The sequence below is a fragment of the Aythya fuligula genome, chromosome 13 (assembly GCF_009819795.1).
Source record: "Aythya fuligula isolate bAytFul2 chromosome 13, bAytFul2.pri, whole genome shotgun sequence".
Lineage (NCBI taxonomy): Eukaryota > Metazoa > Chordata > Aves > Anseriformes > Anatidae > Aythya > Aythya fuligula.
Window position 1 is genome coordinate 4576278 of NC_045571.1, and position 17080 is coordinate 4593357.

A 17080-nucleotide genomic window follows, 5' to 3' on the forward strand; every position below is an offset into this window, starting at 1 on the left:
ATTTCTCCTTTTGAACCATTCCGGTTCTGGAAACCTCATGTACTTTTTATATTTTTTCTTTTCGTGTTGTTGGGCAAAATTCAGACCCTTGGCCTAAATAAAAATATAAATATGTGAGTTCTTGGAAAAATGGGTTCAGCAGGAGAGGCACTTCTAGAGAACCTCTATTTAGAGGCTTAGTAGTAAAATCTATCCCCATCTGCTGGCAAGTGAAAATTTTTATCAGTTCACCCACCCATTGTCAAATTGCTGTGAAAAAGCAAGGGTGAGGTAGAATCCTTGGGATAAAAGGGATTTGGGAATGTCAGAATCCAGCAGGAAAACAGCATCGTTGGGGTCAGTCCTGCCCCGCGACGCTTTCTCCAAGGGAAGTTCTCTATCCTATGTCCTGCACAGGTTTCAGTGGGGCTCAAAGAGGGGGAAAAAAGGATATTTTTCCCTGCAGAGGCCTTGCTGCCTGTTTTGTCAGCACAGAAGGAGGTGTGCAGTGTGGTGGCCTTGCTTTGGCGAGGAGCCGTGCGGTCAGGGCTGCAGCCCGGCGAAGCGAGAGCCGCGCTTTGGCCTCTTTGGGAGAGCTTTATTTCTGTTTACGTCTGATTCGTGGCAGATGGCCCTGAACTCTATCTTTTAATTCTGCCTGAGAGTTAATGAAGTCCAGCAAGGGCAGAAGATGTTGTTAGGAAGAGCACAGCATGTTCCGCATCCATTCGTACCGGGGAGAGAGCTGAATTCTTTTCTACTATTACTCCGCTGAATGTAAATATCTCAGAGACATTTACATGGTATTTCTTTTTAAGCATATAATGTTTTCATTCAAAAGTATCATAATTCTTAAAAGACCTGTCAGAGGCTCTGACATGTAATTAATTTCTCTAAAGCTCTTTTTTTTTTTTCTTGAAAGATGTAACCGCATATATAGAGCTCCTTCCAACACCTGCGCTTATTCACAACTCTGCAGAAAAAAGCCACATCTTCTGCTTTGCTTCTTCCCCCTCTTCTCCAGAAAAAGATTTTCCTTCGCTGTGGATACTCCCTCTCCATCTACCCCCGTGATCTACAACAAATAAAAGCACTTGGTATGTAGAAGGTGTGTGTAAATAGGAATTGCCACGTTGGGTTTTGTCTGGGTGCTTGCGACCTTTTGTTTATTCAGCTCCAAGCTGAAACACTCTTGCAACTTTAATTATGGAACAGCTATCACTAGCCCCTAATCTAGTCCATCTAATACAATTCCCATATGTGTAGGTGGGCTTGCAGTCAGTCTGGCAGGCTGTTTATTTTTACCTGGTGGATTTATTTTTTTTTTTTTCCTCTGCTTGGGAGTGTATTAAGCTTCAGTAGGATAGTGCTGGTGCCGAGGACACGTGGCCAAGCCCTGGATTATGCAGCAGGTGTGGCATGCTGGTGCCCATGGTCCCCTCTGAGTGCTTCCAGGATGCTGCTGAGACCGTGGCCACTTTCTCTGCAAGATGCCAGGAGCTGAACCACATCTGCCTCCCAGGGAGAGCTGGCAGAGGCCAGCCTTGGAGGATTTGTGCCCTGGGCTGGCAGCTGAGACCAGAGCACATCCTCTCCCCGCAGCACTGCTGATAGCAACGAGGGATGGACCCTTACCTATAAGATGTCCACTTGGGACCTTGCCCTGCTGGGGGAGAAGGCCATTGTCGGGTTGAGAAAGAAGCAAAGCAGCTTGTCGCTGTCTTTGTAGAGTGCACCCTTCGAGCTGAGGCATGTTTCCCTCACAGTTGTGTAAACCAGCAGTGCTTCCCCTTTCACCTTGAGGAAAGTGCTAAAATCCAAGATGTACAAAGAAGTGTCAGTTCTGACTGAACATAAAGCCCATCATTTCCTTGACTCAAGCGTAGAAGCATGTCCAGATGTTTTAGTTGTGTAATTCGGGCATTTCTTCCTTTGCTGTAGGCAAATAACCGGCACCCCCCCACTTCATTTCCAGCTGGGAGCATTGATTACATAGCTCTTGCTTTGTGTACGTGTTGAATTTATAGGAAGAGAAATAAGGACAAGGAATATTGGGTTTTTACTCCAAAGAACTGACAAAAAGGTGTCCCACCAAGTGTGCACAGGCTCTTGCTCACTGGGAGTAGAGAGAGCTCGTGGGGCCGTAGCCTGGGCATCCATCAGCTTTCGTTCTCCGGCCACATCTGTCTTTGGAGACAGTGCTCCACACCTACAGTGCCCATAAACCTTCTCAGGTGGCTTTTTAGAACAGAACAAAGTAGTGCTTTGGGTTACTTGGCCACCTGGGCTGAAGAACACCTGCTCCCAAGGCGATGGACCTGTTCTGAAGGCGATGGGAGGTGTAAATCCAGGAATCTGTTTGGGTGCTGTGTTTGTGTTCTGCTGGACACGTGCACTCCACGGAGTTGCTATCAGTTTTTGCACAACCCCGTTAGTGTGAGTAGTGGGAAGATGTAGGGCAGACACGAGTTGTGGAGAATGCTCTCAGCTGTGATGCTGAGGGTTTTTCCGAGGTGTTTGCAGTCCTTCACCTGCCGTGAGCTGGAGGGCTGAAGAGGATTTCTCCAGGTCACTCAGTCCTGTGTGCTGCTCTCACAGGCAATTTTTTCTTGTCCTTCTGCCCATTAATTTGTCCATCTCTTGCTTTAAACCAGTTGCGTTATTTTTCATCTCCACTGCTTGCATTCTGCACCTTCATCCCTTCCATCTCCCTTCATAGCCAGTATCTTTTTCAGTCATGCCAGCCGTGATCTTAGCAGACCAAGGCCCTAAAATACGCGGCACAGTCGAGACAAGCCTGTCCTGCCAAATTCATCCCGGCGGCTGAACCACCTGTGGCTGTCCTTGTAGCCCAGCCTGCCAAGCTGTGCTCCTGCCCTCCTCCTCCTCCGGACACCTGGAGCCCATCTGACTCCGTGGCTTTGACCATCCTCTTCCTCCATGCACTCCGGCTCTAGTAAAGTTCATAGACTTCAAGCTGGTGACTGAATTTCCTCCTGCTGGTTCTTCACAATAGCGTGACCTCAGCCATGTGTATCTTCAATGGCTGGACGTTGTCTGCAGCCCGAATCCTCTCCCCTTTGTTCTGCTGTCTGCACATGGCTCTGTTCTGTGCTCTCCTGCTACCCGGCATATTTTCTGCCTATTGCCTTTATACCCCAGGTCTCCTTCGGTTTAGTTTTTCTTCCCAGGGACCCAGCTGTTCTTCTCCTCTTTGTTATTCCCAGTCTTCGGTTTCCTCTTGTTCTGCATTGCGTCAAGCCCCTTTGTCAGCTTTTCTTTCACGGTAGCTGGTGTTTCTCCCTGTCCGCCTTGGGAGCTGACCTTTCGTGGTCACGGCGCTCTGGAAAGGTCCTCTTGTTCAACAGGTCTCTGCAAACTTCAAAATTGTCTGGTTCATTTGCACTTCATCTCTCTTCAGCCGTGTCTGAAGATCCCCCATCTGAACTCTTTTCAGTTCTTTCCAGCTCGTTTCTGGAGCTCGGCTCCGCACTCTGAGGTACCGCAGCCAAGGCTACAGACACAGCCCCTCAGTTCTTGCATTTCGGCCTCCTCTTTGTCTTCTCCCGTCTTTGGATCACAGCCACCAGGCACTTCCCTCCCGTGCCTCCCTCCCCTTTATGCACACACATCCCCCCAAATAATAATAAGAGATTAAAAATCGCCCAGGTTTCCAGCCCCATAGACTCCCTTTTTCTGCCTCTGACTGCCTGACCGCCTGCTTGCCGCTCGCTTGGCGTCTGCCCAGCTGAGCCCTGCTGCCTCCTCGGGGTCTGCCCATTACGTCCCCGGGAGCAGGAACGAGGGGCAGACAGTCCCAGGGGCAATAGGATGGTTGGTGCCTTCCTGACAGTGCTCGGGATCTCTTTGTAAGCTCTCGTGTTTTATGTCCCCATTCTGATCTTCTCTCTAGAGATGCTTTGTGTTTTGCAAGTGACACATCCACACTACTGGAGAATTACTGTTCCTGCCTCTGTGTTATGTTTTATTCAGTGCAAGCCATTATTTTAATACGGCTATGACGATGTTACCCGTTGAAAACAGGCCGGCTGTGTCATTTTGCACCAAACTGCTCGGATCAGGTACATCCCAGCAGAAGTCAGACCAGCAAACCAGCGCAGAGGTGGTGCTGGCGCTTTTGAGCCATGTGGGGAGGTGGAGGACATGACCACGGGTTTGGGTTTGTTCTGCTGGTAGGCCAAAGACTCGACTTGCAGCACTGAGCCTTGTACGGCAGCACTAGGTCACCTCTTGTCCTTCAACCTGGGTCCTATAGGTTAAAGTGAAAAACATTCTGTAGTATTCTGATTTGGTTTCTGCACTTCGATAACTTGAAATATTACCATGATTCTCCTTATGAATATAACGATTACTATTAAACGTTCCTGTGATGGCCATACTCCAAGTCCTGTCTAGGACTGAGGCCGTGTTTTTGCTGGTGCTGTAAAATGAGAAACCACTGCCCATCCTTTGAAGGACAGCAGATTGAAACCAGGTCCACTGGACGCAGCACGAAGCTGCCACCTGCATTACCACAAGCTTCCCTGGAGGCCAGCGGTGTCAGCAAGGTAGGAGGACATCATTAGAGAAATCAGCAGAATAAAGCACGGGTACAGCCTCTGAACCCACAAGTCCCTTAGCTGCAGAGCTTCACAAGCAAGGTGTCCAGCACGGTGGCTCCCTGTTGACTTGGCATCAGCTGGTGGCCATCAGAGGGCTGGAGCCTGCACCTCGAGGTGTCGGCGTGCCCTGGTGTGGCTGTCCCCGTGCCAGGGGGTCCCGTGGAGGTTTGCAGCACCAAGACGATGCCTGCTGGCCCTGACATCCTGCTCATCGCGGGAAGGAGGAGGTGCCCCTGCTTGATAAGCCTCTCCTGGAGCATCACCTTCACACTGCAGAAGGATGGTGGGGATCAGCATGCAGGAGTGCTGGTTATAAACGTCTGTGTTGTGGAGATGCCGGTCTGATCAGCCACGAATGCTCTTGGAGTGCTCTGAAGTGAGCCCGTGAGCAGCAGGTCCAGATCTGTGAACGCACAGAGCCAAATGTGCTCGGTGCTGGATCCAGCGAGCTTCTGGTGACCATGGAGGGAGCCCGGGGCAGCAGGGAGAGGGGGCTTAGAGGAGCAGACCAACTTGTCCTGAGCTTTGAAATATGGATTTGCATCAAAGTCAAACTCTCTGGGTTAGTTAAATATTCCTCTAAATATGCAGAGGAGTTGGGTTACTGATGCTCGTTATTCTTCTCTTTCTCTCAGTGTCACAACATCTTTAAGTTTGGTGAAGGTTTCACTTACTGAGGCGGTTGTAAAGATTTCACATTAATTAAGAGGACTCCACTGCAAATCTGAATATGAGTGACGTTCGGCTGCTGAACCCGGGGCAGGGAGCACTGCAGGATAATCAGGCATCGACGAATGTTGGTTTAAAAACAAAAAATGATGCTTTGGTCTCGTACCTGTTCTGAGAGAGGATAAAAAGTTGAGCTCGAGTTGCCAGACGTTAGACTCAGTCTTTAATTTCTGGTCAAAGAGGCATGGTTCTGCTCATTGGGAGCATCCCCTCGGGTTGTTCTCTGCTGCCCGCTGCTCCATGTCCATGCCGATGCACGGCGGCAGGTGGCATGGGAACGAGGGCAGCTCCCCGAGGAAGGAGTAAGAAGGGTTTTCAATGAAAAATGAGGCTACATATTTCTTCCCCAAAATCTCCTTAGACAAGATTTTTCGTGCCTGGCAGCACTTGGAGGAGGAGAGCCAGGGCAAGCAGTTGTCGTGTGGGATATCTGGGTTTTTCTTCCAACCCTGCCACTGAGCTGCCGTCTTCTAACCTGGGGCAAGCTCCCTCTTCTCTGTGTGCCTGCTAACCCATCTGCCAAATGGAGAGAATAATGCCTACCTGCTTTCGGAAAGCAATTTCAGGTGATGGGAAAGGCACTGCAGAAGTGCGGAGCGCTGCTCCGCCTCCTAAAGGAGGACTTCAGGGAAGGAAATGGGGATATATATCATTTTAACCCTGCTGAAATACATTGGACTTGGCTTTTGGAGTGGAAAAGTGAAAATATGATAGCCTAAATAAATAGCATTTGTCCTCTTAAGCAGGGTGAGGGCAGCATGTAATGTTGTGGGGCTTTTTTTATTGTTGTTATTTTTTATTCATGGTTCCTTGAGCTGATTTTGGGAATTGTACTGACTGTGGTTATGTTTCTGGAAATGTGCAGGTTGGCCAGATGCAGTGGGGCATGGAATGAACAGAAAGAGGTTAAATTGATGGATGACCAACAAGAGCAGGATTGTGCCTCAGAAGACCAAGAAACTATCCTGATTAATGGGGTGAAAGAAAATGGTAAGGAACTTAATTACAGTACATGAGGGAGCAGTGACAACTTGCAAGGCAACTTATTTTCCTAATTCCTTTCGTGTATTTAATTTTAGTGGTTTGCAGGTATCTCCATGATACGGAGCAGTAGGGCAAGTGGGTATTTTCTGCACTCCAGCTATGGTTCTACAGCTTTTGAGGTCTTAACAAGTACTGCTTTGGCCCATGCATATGCATGGTTGGAAATGTTTATGTGCACATGGAGTTTGAATTATGGATTTTAGTTCAGTTTGAATTATGGATTTCAGCTCGGTTTCTTAGGGAAAAAAGTCACAGGAGATTATGCAGCCCCTCTGCTGGGAATCTTCCCCCTCTCTGCAATTACATAAACCAGTCTCAGCCCAGTTTAACTGAGGGTTTTCAGTCCCTACAAATTTAGGGGAAATTAGAGCTTGGGTTACAGACCTGAATTAGCACCCAGTGCTGGGGCAGAGCTCGATGTTTTCATTCTAGGCGTTTCTATGGCTAATTTTATGGATTTTTAGAACTTTTGTTGGCCTACAAATCCTGCAATGTGTGCATATAAGCTGGACCCTGCTAGATATCTAGGACTCGGTTCTCTCATGCCGCGCGTGTTCAGATCCTGCTGTCTTACCACCGTGAGGTTTGCCCTAGCGGGAGCGTGTAGAGCCACATGTTGTTCTCATTCATTACCCAAAACCTGGAGCGACTCCAGGCACACGGGAGCCCATGAGGACCCCGCAACATGTGCTGGTGGCAGGTGAAGCGTACGCTGGCGCTCTCCCGTACGGTGTAATTTTGAAGGTCTCCGTCTTTGCCAGCCCATCTTGCTCATGACTGCACACAGCTGATGGCAGCTGCTGGAGCTACAAGGAGGTTTTCCAGCCGTCTGATCGAGTAGGCAGTGAAATCAGTAAAGACTGGGGTGATTTCTAGAACCCGGTACCACATCCACGAGGTTAAATTAAACAGGACTTAAGAAGAGCTTTAATTAAACATCGTTGTGTAGGAGTTGCTGCCGAATCCAAAGCGGGGAGCTCTCAGCAGGTAGCTCTGGTGCCACCATCTCCCTGTTGGTGACATTAGGGCTGGGGCTTCTTGCAGCCTCTCACCCTTGCTACAAATTGGTGCTCGCTGCAGCGGCCGCGGTTAATCCAGGGCAGCCTGCAGGCTGCTGAAATGCACCCTCAGGGACTGGGCTCCTTCTGGAGCTGATTCACAACAGGATGGTGCAGTGTTCTTCTGCTAAAACTGCCCATATGCTTTTGGATGGTTATTGAGTTAAACCTGAAAAAGGCTTTTTTGGTGCTCCAGTATTTTTCTTTTTTTTTTTTTTTAAACTGTGGTCTTTTTAGAGTATTACTTGCTTTGGAGCTTCAATTGATTTTGCGCCTGATTTTAGGACAATGCAGCCCCTGTAAAATCGAGCTTGGGCATTTCTATTTCACAAGAGTGAAGTTTACTTCTGTAACTAAAAAAAAACCACCTGCAGACAGCTTATTTTATATTATAACATCTCTGTGTACTGAATGCAGTATTTGAGATTGATTTTGAGCTCTCCACCTCCCTCTTTCTTTGAGTCTTGCAGCATTCACAGATATTCTTTTATCCTCAAATTTTCCATGCTTCCTGTCAGCTCCAAGCTGATTTTTATTTTCTTCTACTTCTAAAGTGGACATGCACTGGTTAATTTGTTTTGCTGCTTAAGGGAAAAGATACCACCTCTGCATTTCTGATCTAAAAATGGTGGGAGGGACCCAAAACGAGCTGTATTTTGCTTTTTAACCCTTCTCGGGGAGGGAAACAGCACCGATTTCCAGCAAGGCAGTCTGTTCGAGCTGCATACAGGCATTGAATTGCATTTCTGATCTGGTGTGTGTACCGCTCGGAAGGTTTGAGAAGCTGGATGGCTCTGACTGTCGCTTGCGCGTACTGGCTTAAGTCTTGAACAACAGCTCCGTCCCTGAGGACTCCGGTAGAATATAACTTGGGGCGGCTTTTGGGATCAGCTCTGGGGGTTTAGGGCAAGCCATGTCACAGCGGAGCGGCCCCATACCGCGTGGCTGGGTGCTCCTTTCCGTCTGTCCCAGATGGATGCGCTCGGGTGGCTTGGCACGCTGTCCTCCTAGTGGGACGGTGCTGTGGTGGCCGTCCTCATAGGGAACAGGCTCACCCTTGGGTAGGGTGGCTTTTGGAGCAAATGTCCTTGTCACAGAGGATTGCAGGAGCTACCTAGGTGCCACATCTCTCCGCGTGCCCTGCTCTTGCAGCGGGCTGGTGCTTCAGTGCTTGTCCCCCCCGAATACCCATGTGGGATTCCCAAAATCCTCGTCGTGGGGCCAGGATGTGCTTCTCCACGCTTCCCAGTGCCACGTCAGGTGGGGCTGCCCCTCTGCTGGCATCGAGCGGGGTCTCACCCCACCAACCTGGGGTTTCAGCGAAATGGTCGGCCAGGTAAGCTGTGTGCTGGGACAAAAGCAACAAAAGCTCGAGGCTGGCAGAGGTCTCCGCCTGTTCTGAATGCACGCATTTGTGTGTTTTTATAATGCAGAGATAGCTGAGCGTGTTCATGGATGAAAAGACATTGCATTTCCATGTCAAGGGTCATACCGTCCGCTGAGCCAGGAGTCGGATAAAAGAACATTCATAATTTTACTTTGCCACAGAAGAGTGCCATGAGGCAAAGAAAATTAAAAACCCTTAAATTAAAAAAAATCCTTACGTTATGCAAAAGGCATTTGAAAGATGGGGAACAATGGGAAGAATTGCAAAATCAACAATAATTTTAATAATAATTGCCTTAAACTCTGTGTTTCCTCCTGCTTTCCATCCGCAAGGACGAGAAGGCTGCCGGTTTTTTAATCAGCTGTAACTTTGCGACCCTGCAGCAGCAGCGCAGCTCAGGTGCGTGTCAGCTGCAGGTGCTGCAGGAAGGATGTTTTGCTTCTTTAAGAATCTTATTTTTCTATTAATTTTGCCAATGTTAATGGGAACATTTTTATTAGGCTTGTTTTGTTTTTTTAATAACCTTGTCAGATTTGAAAGGCAGTATCCAGGTAACGGTATGTATATTAGGAGGAGAGAACGGATGGTTTTGGTTTTTTAAACATAATCTTGTACCTCTTCCAACTGGCTGCGGGGGGCAGAGTGTTTACCTCGCTGGTTTTCGTACATCACAAAATTAATTAGCTGCACGAGTGGAAGATTGCGATCTTGCAGGGAGGAGCCTGCCGCCTTCCAGGCAGGCGGTGGGGAAGAGACGCCCCCAAAAGCAGGGAGAATGGGAGCGGGGTGACGGGAGCTGCGAGGTTTGTAAACTCTCCTTTTTTTTTTCTCTCTCTCCCTTCCCTCCCTCTCTCCTCCCGTCCCTCCAGAGCCACGCGCCCCGGATGGCGAGGAGAGGCCGTGCGGCGACGCCGCCGTCGCCTTCCCGGCCCTGACGGCCGCTCCGAAGGAAGCCCAGGCGTGCCACCGCGCGCTGCCGCCCCTGCCTTCGAAGAAGCCCTGCTCGCTGAGCCCGCCGTCCCCGCTGCGCCTCACCGATGTCCCCGAGCACGCGTCGGACGACTCCTCGGCCCACGCCATCTCCCTCACGTCCTGCGTGACGAAGGGCATGAGCTCCTGGTCGCTGCCGGGCGACTGCGAGAAGGCTCCCTTCAGCATGATGGAGCCCGGAGGCATGTCCGCCCTGACCGGGGACTGCCTGATGCAGCCGAGCCGGACCTGCCTGGGCTGCTTCATTGAATCAAAGGACGGCATTGATGCAGAGCCGGGAATAAGCTTGAAAGTGGGGGATATAAATAGGGATTATGACACCTGTTCGGTCTCTGATATAGGGATTCACTGCATGAGCACAGGAGAAACCATGAGATATGGGGATCAACTGCTTTCAGACCAGCTTTTAAGCTTCCCTATGCATAAATCGAGGGCAGCGGACAAAAGAGATGCAGAAAAATCTGACAGTGATTCAGAGGACCCCACTCAGAAAAATTATTACGAGGGATTACTATTAGACAAATGCAATGGTGAGGAACCCTTACTAACAAATCCCAACCAGGAATGGGGCTATTTTGAATCTTTCATTAGCGAAAGTAAAATTGAGCTGCTTGACCTCTGCTCCAAAAATGAGCTTTCTGTAAATCTGTTTTCTGAGGAAGATGTGGATAATTACATGTTTGATGATGATGATTCGACCTTGGGAAGCGACGTCTGCTCCTTAAAGATCAGATACGAGTCTTTCCAGGACAACGTGCGGGAGAAGACCACCGCCCTACAGGAGGACGCCCAGTTCAACTTCTTCCCCAGCGTCTTTGGCAACTGCACCAAAAGGGACAGCAGGAGCACCCTGAAAAGGGGGCCCGGTGGTGCCGCCGACCCTTCTCAATTCAAGTCTGAGGAAGGCATCATCTGGGGGGAGGAGGAGGAGGATGGTGAGGAAGAGGATGGCGAGGAGGAGGAGAAAGCTGCCTTAAATAAATCTTGCAACAGCACGGAGGTGGTGCAGTACGTGGGCTCCAAAAGGAGCCATTTCTTGGACTCTGTGAATTCCACAGAGGACTCTGGGGAATTCAGCGATGACAGCACGTGCACGGAGTCCTCCTTCGATGTGCTGCGGGATATAAAGGACTGCAGCCGGTACCTGTCCCGGGACCACTCCAGCTCCTTCATCCAGCAGAACTACGGGCTGCGGGCGAAGAGGAAAGTGCGATACAGCGATGACTACCTGTACGATGTGGACTCCATCGAGAACGAGAAGATCCTGGATAAGAAGGAGTGGCTCCCAGATGGGCCCAAGGAAGAGGATGACGACGAGTGGTGCCCCAAGAAGCGGCGAAAAGTCTCTCGCAAGGAGCCCCCCGTTATCATCAAGTACATCATCATTAACAGGTTTAAAGGGGAGAAGCATATGCTGGTGAAGCTCAGCAAAGTGGATGCCAACGAGACAACTGTTACCCTGAACGAGGAGCTGCTCAGCAAATACGAAAAGCTGGCCCCATTGAAGGGCTTCTGGCAAGAGAGGCAGCAGAGCCGGCTGGATTTGCTCAGATCGTCTCTCTACCACAAGCAGAATTTCTATCTTAACGGCTCAGATGCTTCGTTCCTCCCTCACCCACGGAAGCGAAAATGCAAGCTAGCAAACAGGCACAGGATTCAAAGAATTAAAGCCATTGAGCAGTCAGTGAACAAGCTGGGCTCTTGCTCCTCTGATCACAAGCAGCCTTGCAGCAGTAAGGAGGATGCAGGCCTGAAAGGGCTGCAGGCATTAGCCATCGCCACCCCCAGCTGTGCGAACGGATTACATGTAAATGACATCACGGGCATCGCTGCCGTGAAATGCAAATCGCAGGAACGGGAATACAAGGGGACGGAGAGGAAAGTGCTCCGCAGGATCAAATTCAAAAGTGAAGCCAGGTTGAAATGCAAGAAAATCAAAGCTGCTACCAACATGACAGAGGGCTGCCCGGCGCTGGAAAACCAGGACTCGGCAGCGCGGCTGAAGGACGAAAATGTTCCGTGTGCTTCAGACAGCTCCCGTCTCCCGGAGTGCCATGAGGATAAGATTGCTAAAAATTCTGCTTTCCTACCATCCACCTCCTCTTCAGACAAGCCTCTGCCATCTGCTAATATCACCACCAATGTACCCCTGATCCCCGGAGGCTATCTGCAGACACTGTTAGACGCTTCGGATTTGTCGAGCAGCACCGGCATCTCGTACTTCACCCAGCACCCCTCCGAGCAGCAGCACCCGCTCCCCAGCATCGTCCCCGCAGACAAGCCGTTCGCCGGCCTGCAGCCATCGCAGAGCTGCGTGCTGTCCCCGCCGTCCGAGTCCGAGCTGCAGCAGTCCCCCGGCCACCTGGAGATGGAGCAGAGCAGCTTCGGCAGCGTGTGGCCGGCGAGCAAAGCTGCCGGCAGCAACCGGCAGGAATTCGCCGGAGAGCTGCGGGAGGCCGCGGCGCTGTCGGGAGAGTTTGGCGGTGCCGCGGGCACCGATGGCCTCCCGGCCTCCGGCTACCCTCCGGTCAATCTGAATAGCAGCAAATTGCTCTACCAAAAAAACTACATGCCGGATAGCCAACAAGTACAGTCTGATGATTCTTATCAGTCGTGTCATTTTAATAATGGAGAGGGGCGCTTTCATTTCCAGCGAGGTACACTAAGTACAGATGATGGCAGACTCATTAGTTTTGATTCAGTGGGTTCATTGTCAGTTAGTTCTAGCAATTATAGTTCTTTAAGTTTAAAGTCTTGCGAAAAGGACGGCGAGGATGATATTAATGACGATTTCTTGGCCCACTGCAGTCCCAAGCTAGTGATCCAGCAAAGCATAGATGAAATCACCCCTTTGAAGGAGTCCACGGACCTTTTAGACATTTCCAACTTCACACCCGATAAGTTCCGCCAGTCGTCGCTTTCGGAGATGTCCCCTCCAGACACTCCCAACCTTTCCCCACAGATAGCCGGCTCCGACACCAAACCCCTGGGCACCCTGAAGGGCTTCCCGGAGAGCGCCCAGGCTGCTCTGAGCAGCTCCGAGAAGGTCAAGTGGAACTGCGGGGTCCTGCAGACCGAGGATCAGGCAGATAATGGGTTTACTTTAAATAATCACCAGTTTCAGTTCCATATGTTCAACGATGAAGATTCTGTCAGCCTTCTTGAAAAAAGTCCGTGCTTGTCAACATTTAATGAGCCATCTGGTCAAATTAGCACCAATAGCAAAGTGTCGAAATCTAAGAGGAAAAGTTCATCCAGCAAGAATGTGGGTACAAACCAAAGTTCTTCCCAGAAAACCACCAGGAAAAAATCTCCCAAAACCAACAAAGGCGCCGAGAAGCCCCCAGGGAAGAACTCCAGGCAGGCCCCCAGATCCACCAGGAAGGGGAAGAACGCGGCGGGCCTCAACGGCGAGAAGGCCCAAGCGGGTGGCAGCAGAGCCGTCACCCAACTTGCCGGCCCGGCCTTGGTGGCCAAGGGGCTTGCCGATGGCGTTCAGCATTGTGGCCCGGCCGCCGGGAAGCTGGGCAAGCACAACGGGCTGGCCGGAGAGTGGGCGCTGGGGAAGGACGGAGGCACGGGCTGGTCGGAAACGGGCCTGGGGAACACCACTGGCCTGCTGGATGACGACCAGAGGGAGTTCGAGGAGCCCTCCAACATCTTGTCCAACATCGCCTCGGGGATGGCGGACGTCCAGAGGTTCATGATGGCCTCCATCGAGCCCTTGTGGGGGCCCGTCGGCCACAACAGCGTGCCAGACATATTCCGGTCGCCCGAGTCGAACAGCCTGAAACTGAAAACCCTTAAAATTCTGGCAGGGACGCCCCAGGAGTCGAAGAAGAAGGCGAACGGCGGCTCGCCGGGAACGGCGAAGAACCACAAGTCGAACAACAAGGGCTCAAGCAAAAACGGCAAAGCTGCCGCCTGCGACCCTGGTCGCCCCAACTGTTCAACTGGGTACAATACAGACATTCACTCTCCCTTTTTTGATAAAAACTATAGTAACCTGAGCACTTTAGGCAATAACGGACCTACCCATAAAAAACTGTACCGTCATAAATCGAGTTCTAAATCACTGAGGGATGAGAACTGTAAAATAAAGCGAACAGACCGCGAACAGACCCATAAGGACCCACCTGTGACAGCTTCTTTTGAGAAACTGAGGTAATGCTGCACCAAACTGGCTGGAATGCCCCTTTAACTTTCCTACTACCTGCTAAGCCCGCTGTTCCTCATTTTTTCCTTCCTGAAAGCAAAAGTTGCATGAAAAAGACATTCCCCTTTTACAGTTTTGGTTGTTTATTTTTTTTGTTGTTGGTTTTTGGGGGTTTTGGTTTTTTATTTTTTTTATTCTTTTTTTTTTTTTTTTTTTTAAATGCATGAAAATAATTATTACTTGCAAGCTACCTAAAAGAATGACCAATTTTCTGGCTTGGCTGGGGTTAAAAAAAACTAACAAGGCTACTCTTTTCTGCTGTTTGGCTTCTTCAGTTTTTAATTACTTATTTATTGGGGGAAATACAAAACAAAATGATTACATGCTCTTTTTAATGATTTTGCAAAGGAAAGACTTTTTTTTGAACATTTTGTAAAAAATAAAACACAAAAAAGAGGTTATGCATCCAAAAGCCAAGATCTCTAAACTAAAGGCTCTTTAGTTTGAAAATGAAAACTCATTCATAATTGAGCTTCATGTGGCAATTTTGAGTGCTTTCTAGCCCCCTCTGCTGTTTATCTCCTAACCTGCATCATAAAGCTTCATCTCCTGTGTCAGAGTTTAGCGCATTTGATCCTGTCGTGGTGACTCCACACGAGCTAACTAAGATGGCATAAAATGTTTGGTTTTTCTGCAGGGAATCAGACTCCATTCTTCTTAAAGCAGAAACAACATTTTTGGTTTTTCCTGTATTTGAAGAAGAGACTCCCTTTTCTAGAAAAAAGACGTTTGATGTTTGTTTCTTTTTTCCGTTTGTTTTTTTCATTTGTTTCTTTCGAAATATGCCTTGTGGTATGTTGAAATGTAAGTGCTGAAATGAAGAGTTTGAAATTGTGGGAATTTATTATTTGAAAGCGAACCTAATCTGGTATTCTCTGTGAAAGACTGTTTTAAAAGTCATACTGTTGTACAGTAGTTTATGCACTATTACCCACAACAACAAAAAATTGTGCCAAACTATGAACAAGTGACTGTATTGTATATATTTTTACTTCTCTATCAACATTGGGTTGTGAGTGTTTTCTGCAGCTATGCCTTTTGATTTTACTAGAAACATTCCAGTTAAGTACTAACCACCCCCTTTGAAAGCACCTGTAACTCACGATGAAAACAATATTGTTCACTTATACAACTTACCAAAAGTTTTATGGACATGACTAAAAGTGTGCCAAATTTACTTACCTCATTTCATGGATTCACCCTGTGGTTTAAAGCTCATAAAGGAAAAAATAAAAAAAAAAAAAGGAAAAAAAAAAAAAAAAAGGAAAAAATACAAAGAAAAAAAGGAACTTTGAAACTGATGCTGGGAAATTGTATTGTCCTCTCTTTAAAACCATGAGCAGAAAAACATAATGGTGAAATGTTGAGTTTCATTATAGGAGAGAGTTGAAATGGTGGAGGAGTTCAGAAAACCACTCCAGGTAAGTCTGACAGGAACTCGAGTGTCTGCATCTAGAGACTACGAAACAGCTGCTTTTCAAGTGTCTGTTTTCTTAAAGCAAAACCTGTAGCTGAAGAGCATTTGAAATGCAAAGTTACATTGCTAATTCTTTGTATCTCAGTTTTATATATTTTATAATAACCTGGGATAAATTCTAAAATAGTTATAAAAATGGAACTAATATGTTTCATACATTTATTGCTATTTACTTTTACTTTGAGTAGTTTCTTAAATATTTTTGATGCAGAGCCTGTCAAAAGTGCTCTCATATCATAGCTTTGGTGTTTCCTAAATGTCTAACCTTGCAATGCCAATATAGTTTGAAATTTTGAAAGCAAAATCATTAGTTTTAAATACAGCTCTGAGCCTTTCCTTTGATTCAGTTCGTAGTGTAAGGAAGAAACCAGAACTATTGGTGATCTCACCGATCAGGGCCGGATCATACATGACTGGACTTTATTAGACAGCGTTAAGTATTGAATGCTAAATGTATTATCAAAAGGCCTTATTTGTAACCCTACTCACCACACCCTCGCCCTCCAGGAAAATAACAAAAAAAAACAACAACAACAACAAATAATCATCTCTTTTCCTTGTGCAACTGAGAGCCTGTGCATTTTGCTGCTGACTTCTTATGAAACCTTGATATGCAAGAGACCTGCTAGCTGGGAGCTGCTGGGACCGGAGGGGTGTGAGGCTTGGACACGCTTATGCAATAGGAAGGGGTGAGGAAGAGGAGCCTTAATACAGCTGGACAGATCGCTGCCGTGCCCGCGGGCGCAGGGGCGGTGTGTTTCACAGAGGACACGGCTAGACTCAGTTCTCTGTCCAAGCAGGTCGTTTCCAGCCCGTGCCAAAGGCAAAGCACCAGGAATGGCTGAACAGGCGATGTAGGTTCACTTAGCAAAAAAGCAGAGCAATTCTCATTGACCACTTGGAATCGAGACGGAGTCGCCAAGTGTCGAATTGGCATCAAAATGTTCCCAGCAGATTCTCAGATCTTGAGGGCCAGCAGTCCCAACGAGAGAGCATGGCACAGTAATGCACTGTATTGAACAGGTGAAGTAAGCACGGCCGCTGCTGCCCGGAGCAAGGCGCTCTGGGGACGGCTGGTGCATGGGTGGATTGGGAGATGCTCAGGATCCAGGAGACGAGCGCTGTGCTGGGACTCCATCCCTGGGTGTTTGGCTTTCCCCCACCACACTGCTCTCCCTTACATCCCCCCGGAGCCGTCTTTTCCATCCGTAGTGTCACCCAAGTTTACAAGTCCCGAATGTGTTTGTCCAGCCAATTTTTGGGGAGCTCCTCCTGTGTGCCAAAGGGCGAGGAGCTGCTGGCTCCGTGGTTTGGGATGTGCGGGCTGCTGCTCCTATGGAGACAGGTCAGGTCTGGAGCTGGGATGTGGCACGTCCCTTCTGCTGACCCAGAACCATCCTTTGAAAGCACATTTCCACTGGCCCATGCTGTGTTCTTCATGCTGAACCTTTTAACTGTGTGGTCCATAAATCAAAAAATGATAAAGTACCTTGTACTGAAACAGATAGCAATATTTATTGCATTCGAGAAATGTGCAATAGGGCGTGAATATAAGGCATAAAACATATTGTATGTTGA

General features: G+C 48.6%; 1 protein-coding gene across 3 annotated transcripts in view; it reads left to right on the forward strand.

The window, feature by feature from the left end:
* The window catches only part of NEXMIF (neurite extension and migration factor), a 128482-nt gene extending 113235 nt beyond the window's left edge, over nt 1-15247 (forward strand). For all 3 annotated transcript variants that reach the window (XM_032196356.1, XM_032196357.1, XM_032196358.1), the window contains exons 3-5: nt 6196-6320; nt 9689-13973; nt 14663-15247. In XM_032196356.1, coding sequence (XP_032052247.1) covers nt 6245-6320; nt 9689-13973; nt 14663-14840 — 4539 coding nt within the window. In that variant the 5' untranslated portion in view covers nt 6196-6244 and the 3' untranslated portion in view covers nt 14841-15247. The remainder of the gene's footprint in view (nt 1-6195; nt 6321-9688; nt 13974-14662) is intronic.
* Nucleotides 15248-17080: the final 1833 nt, after the last annotated feature.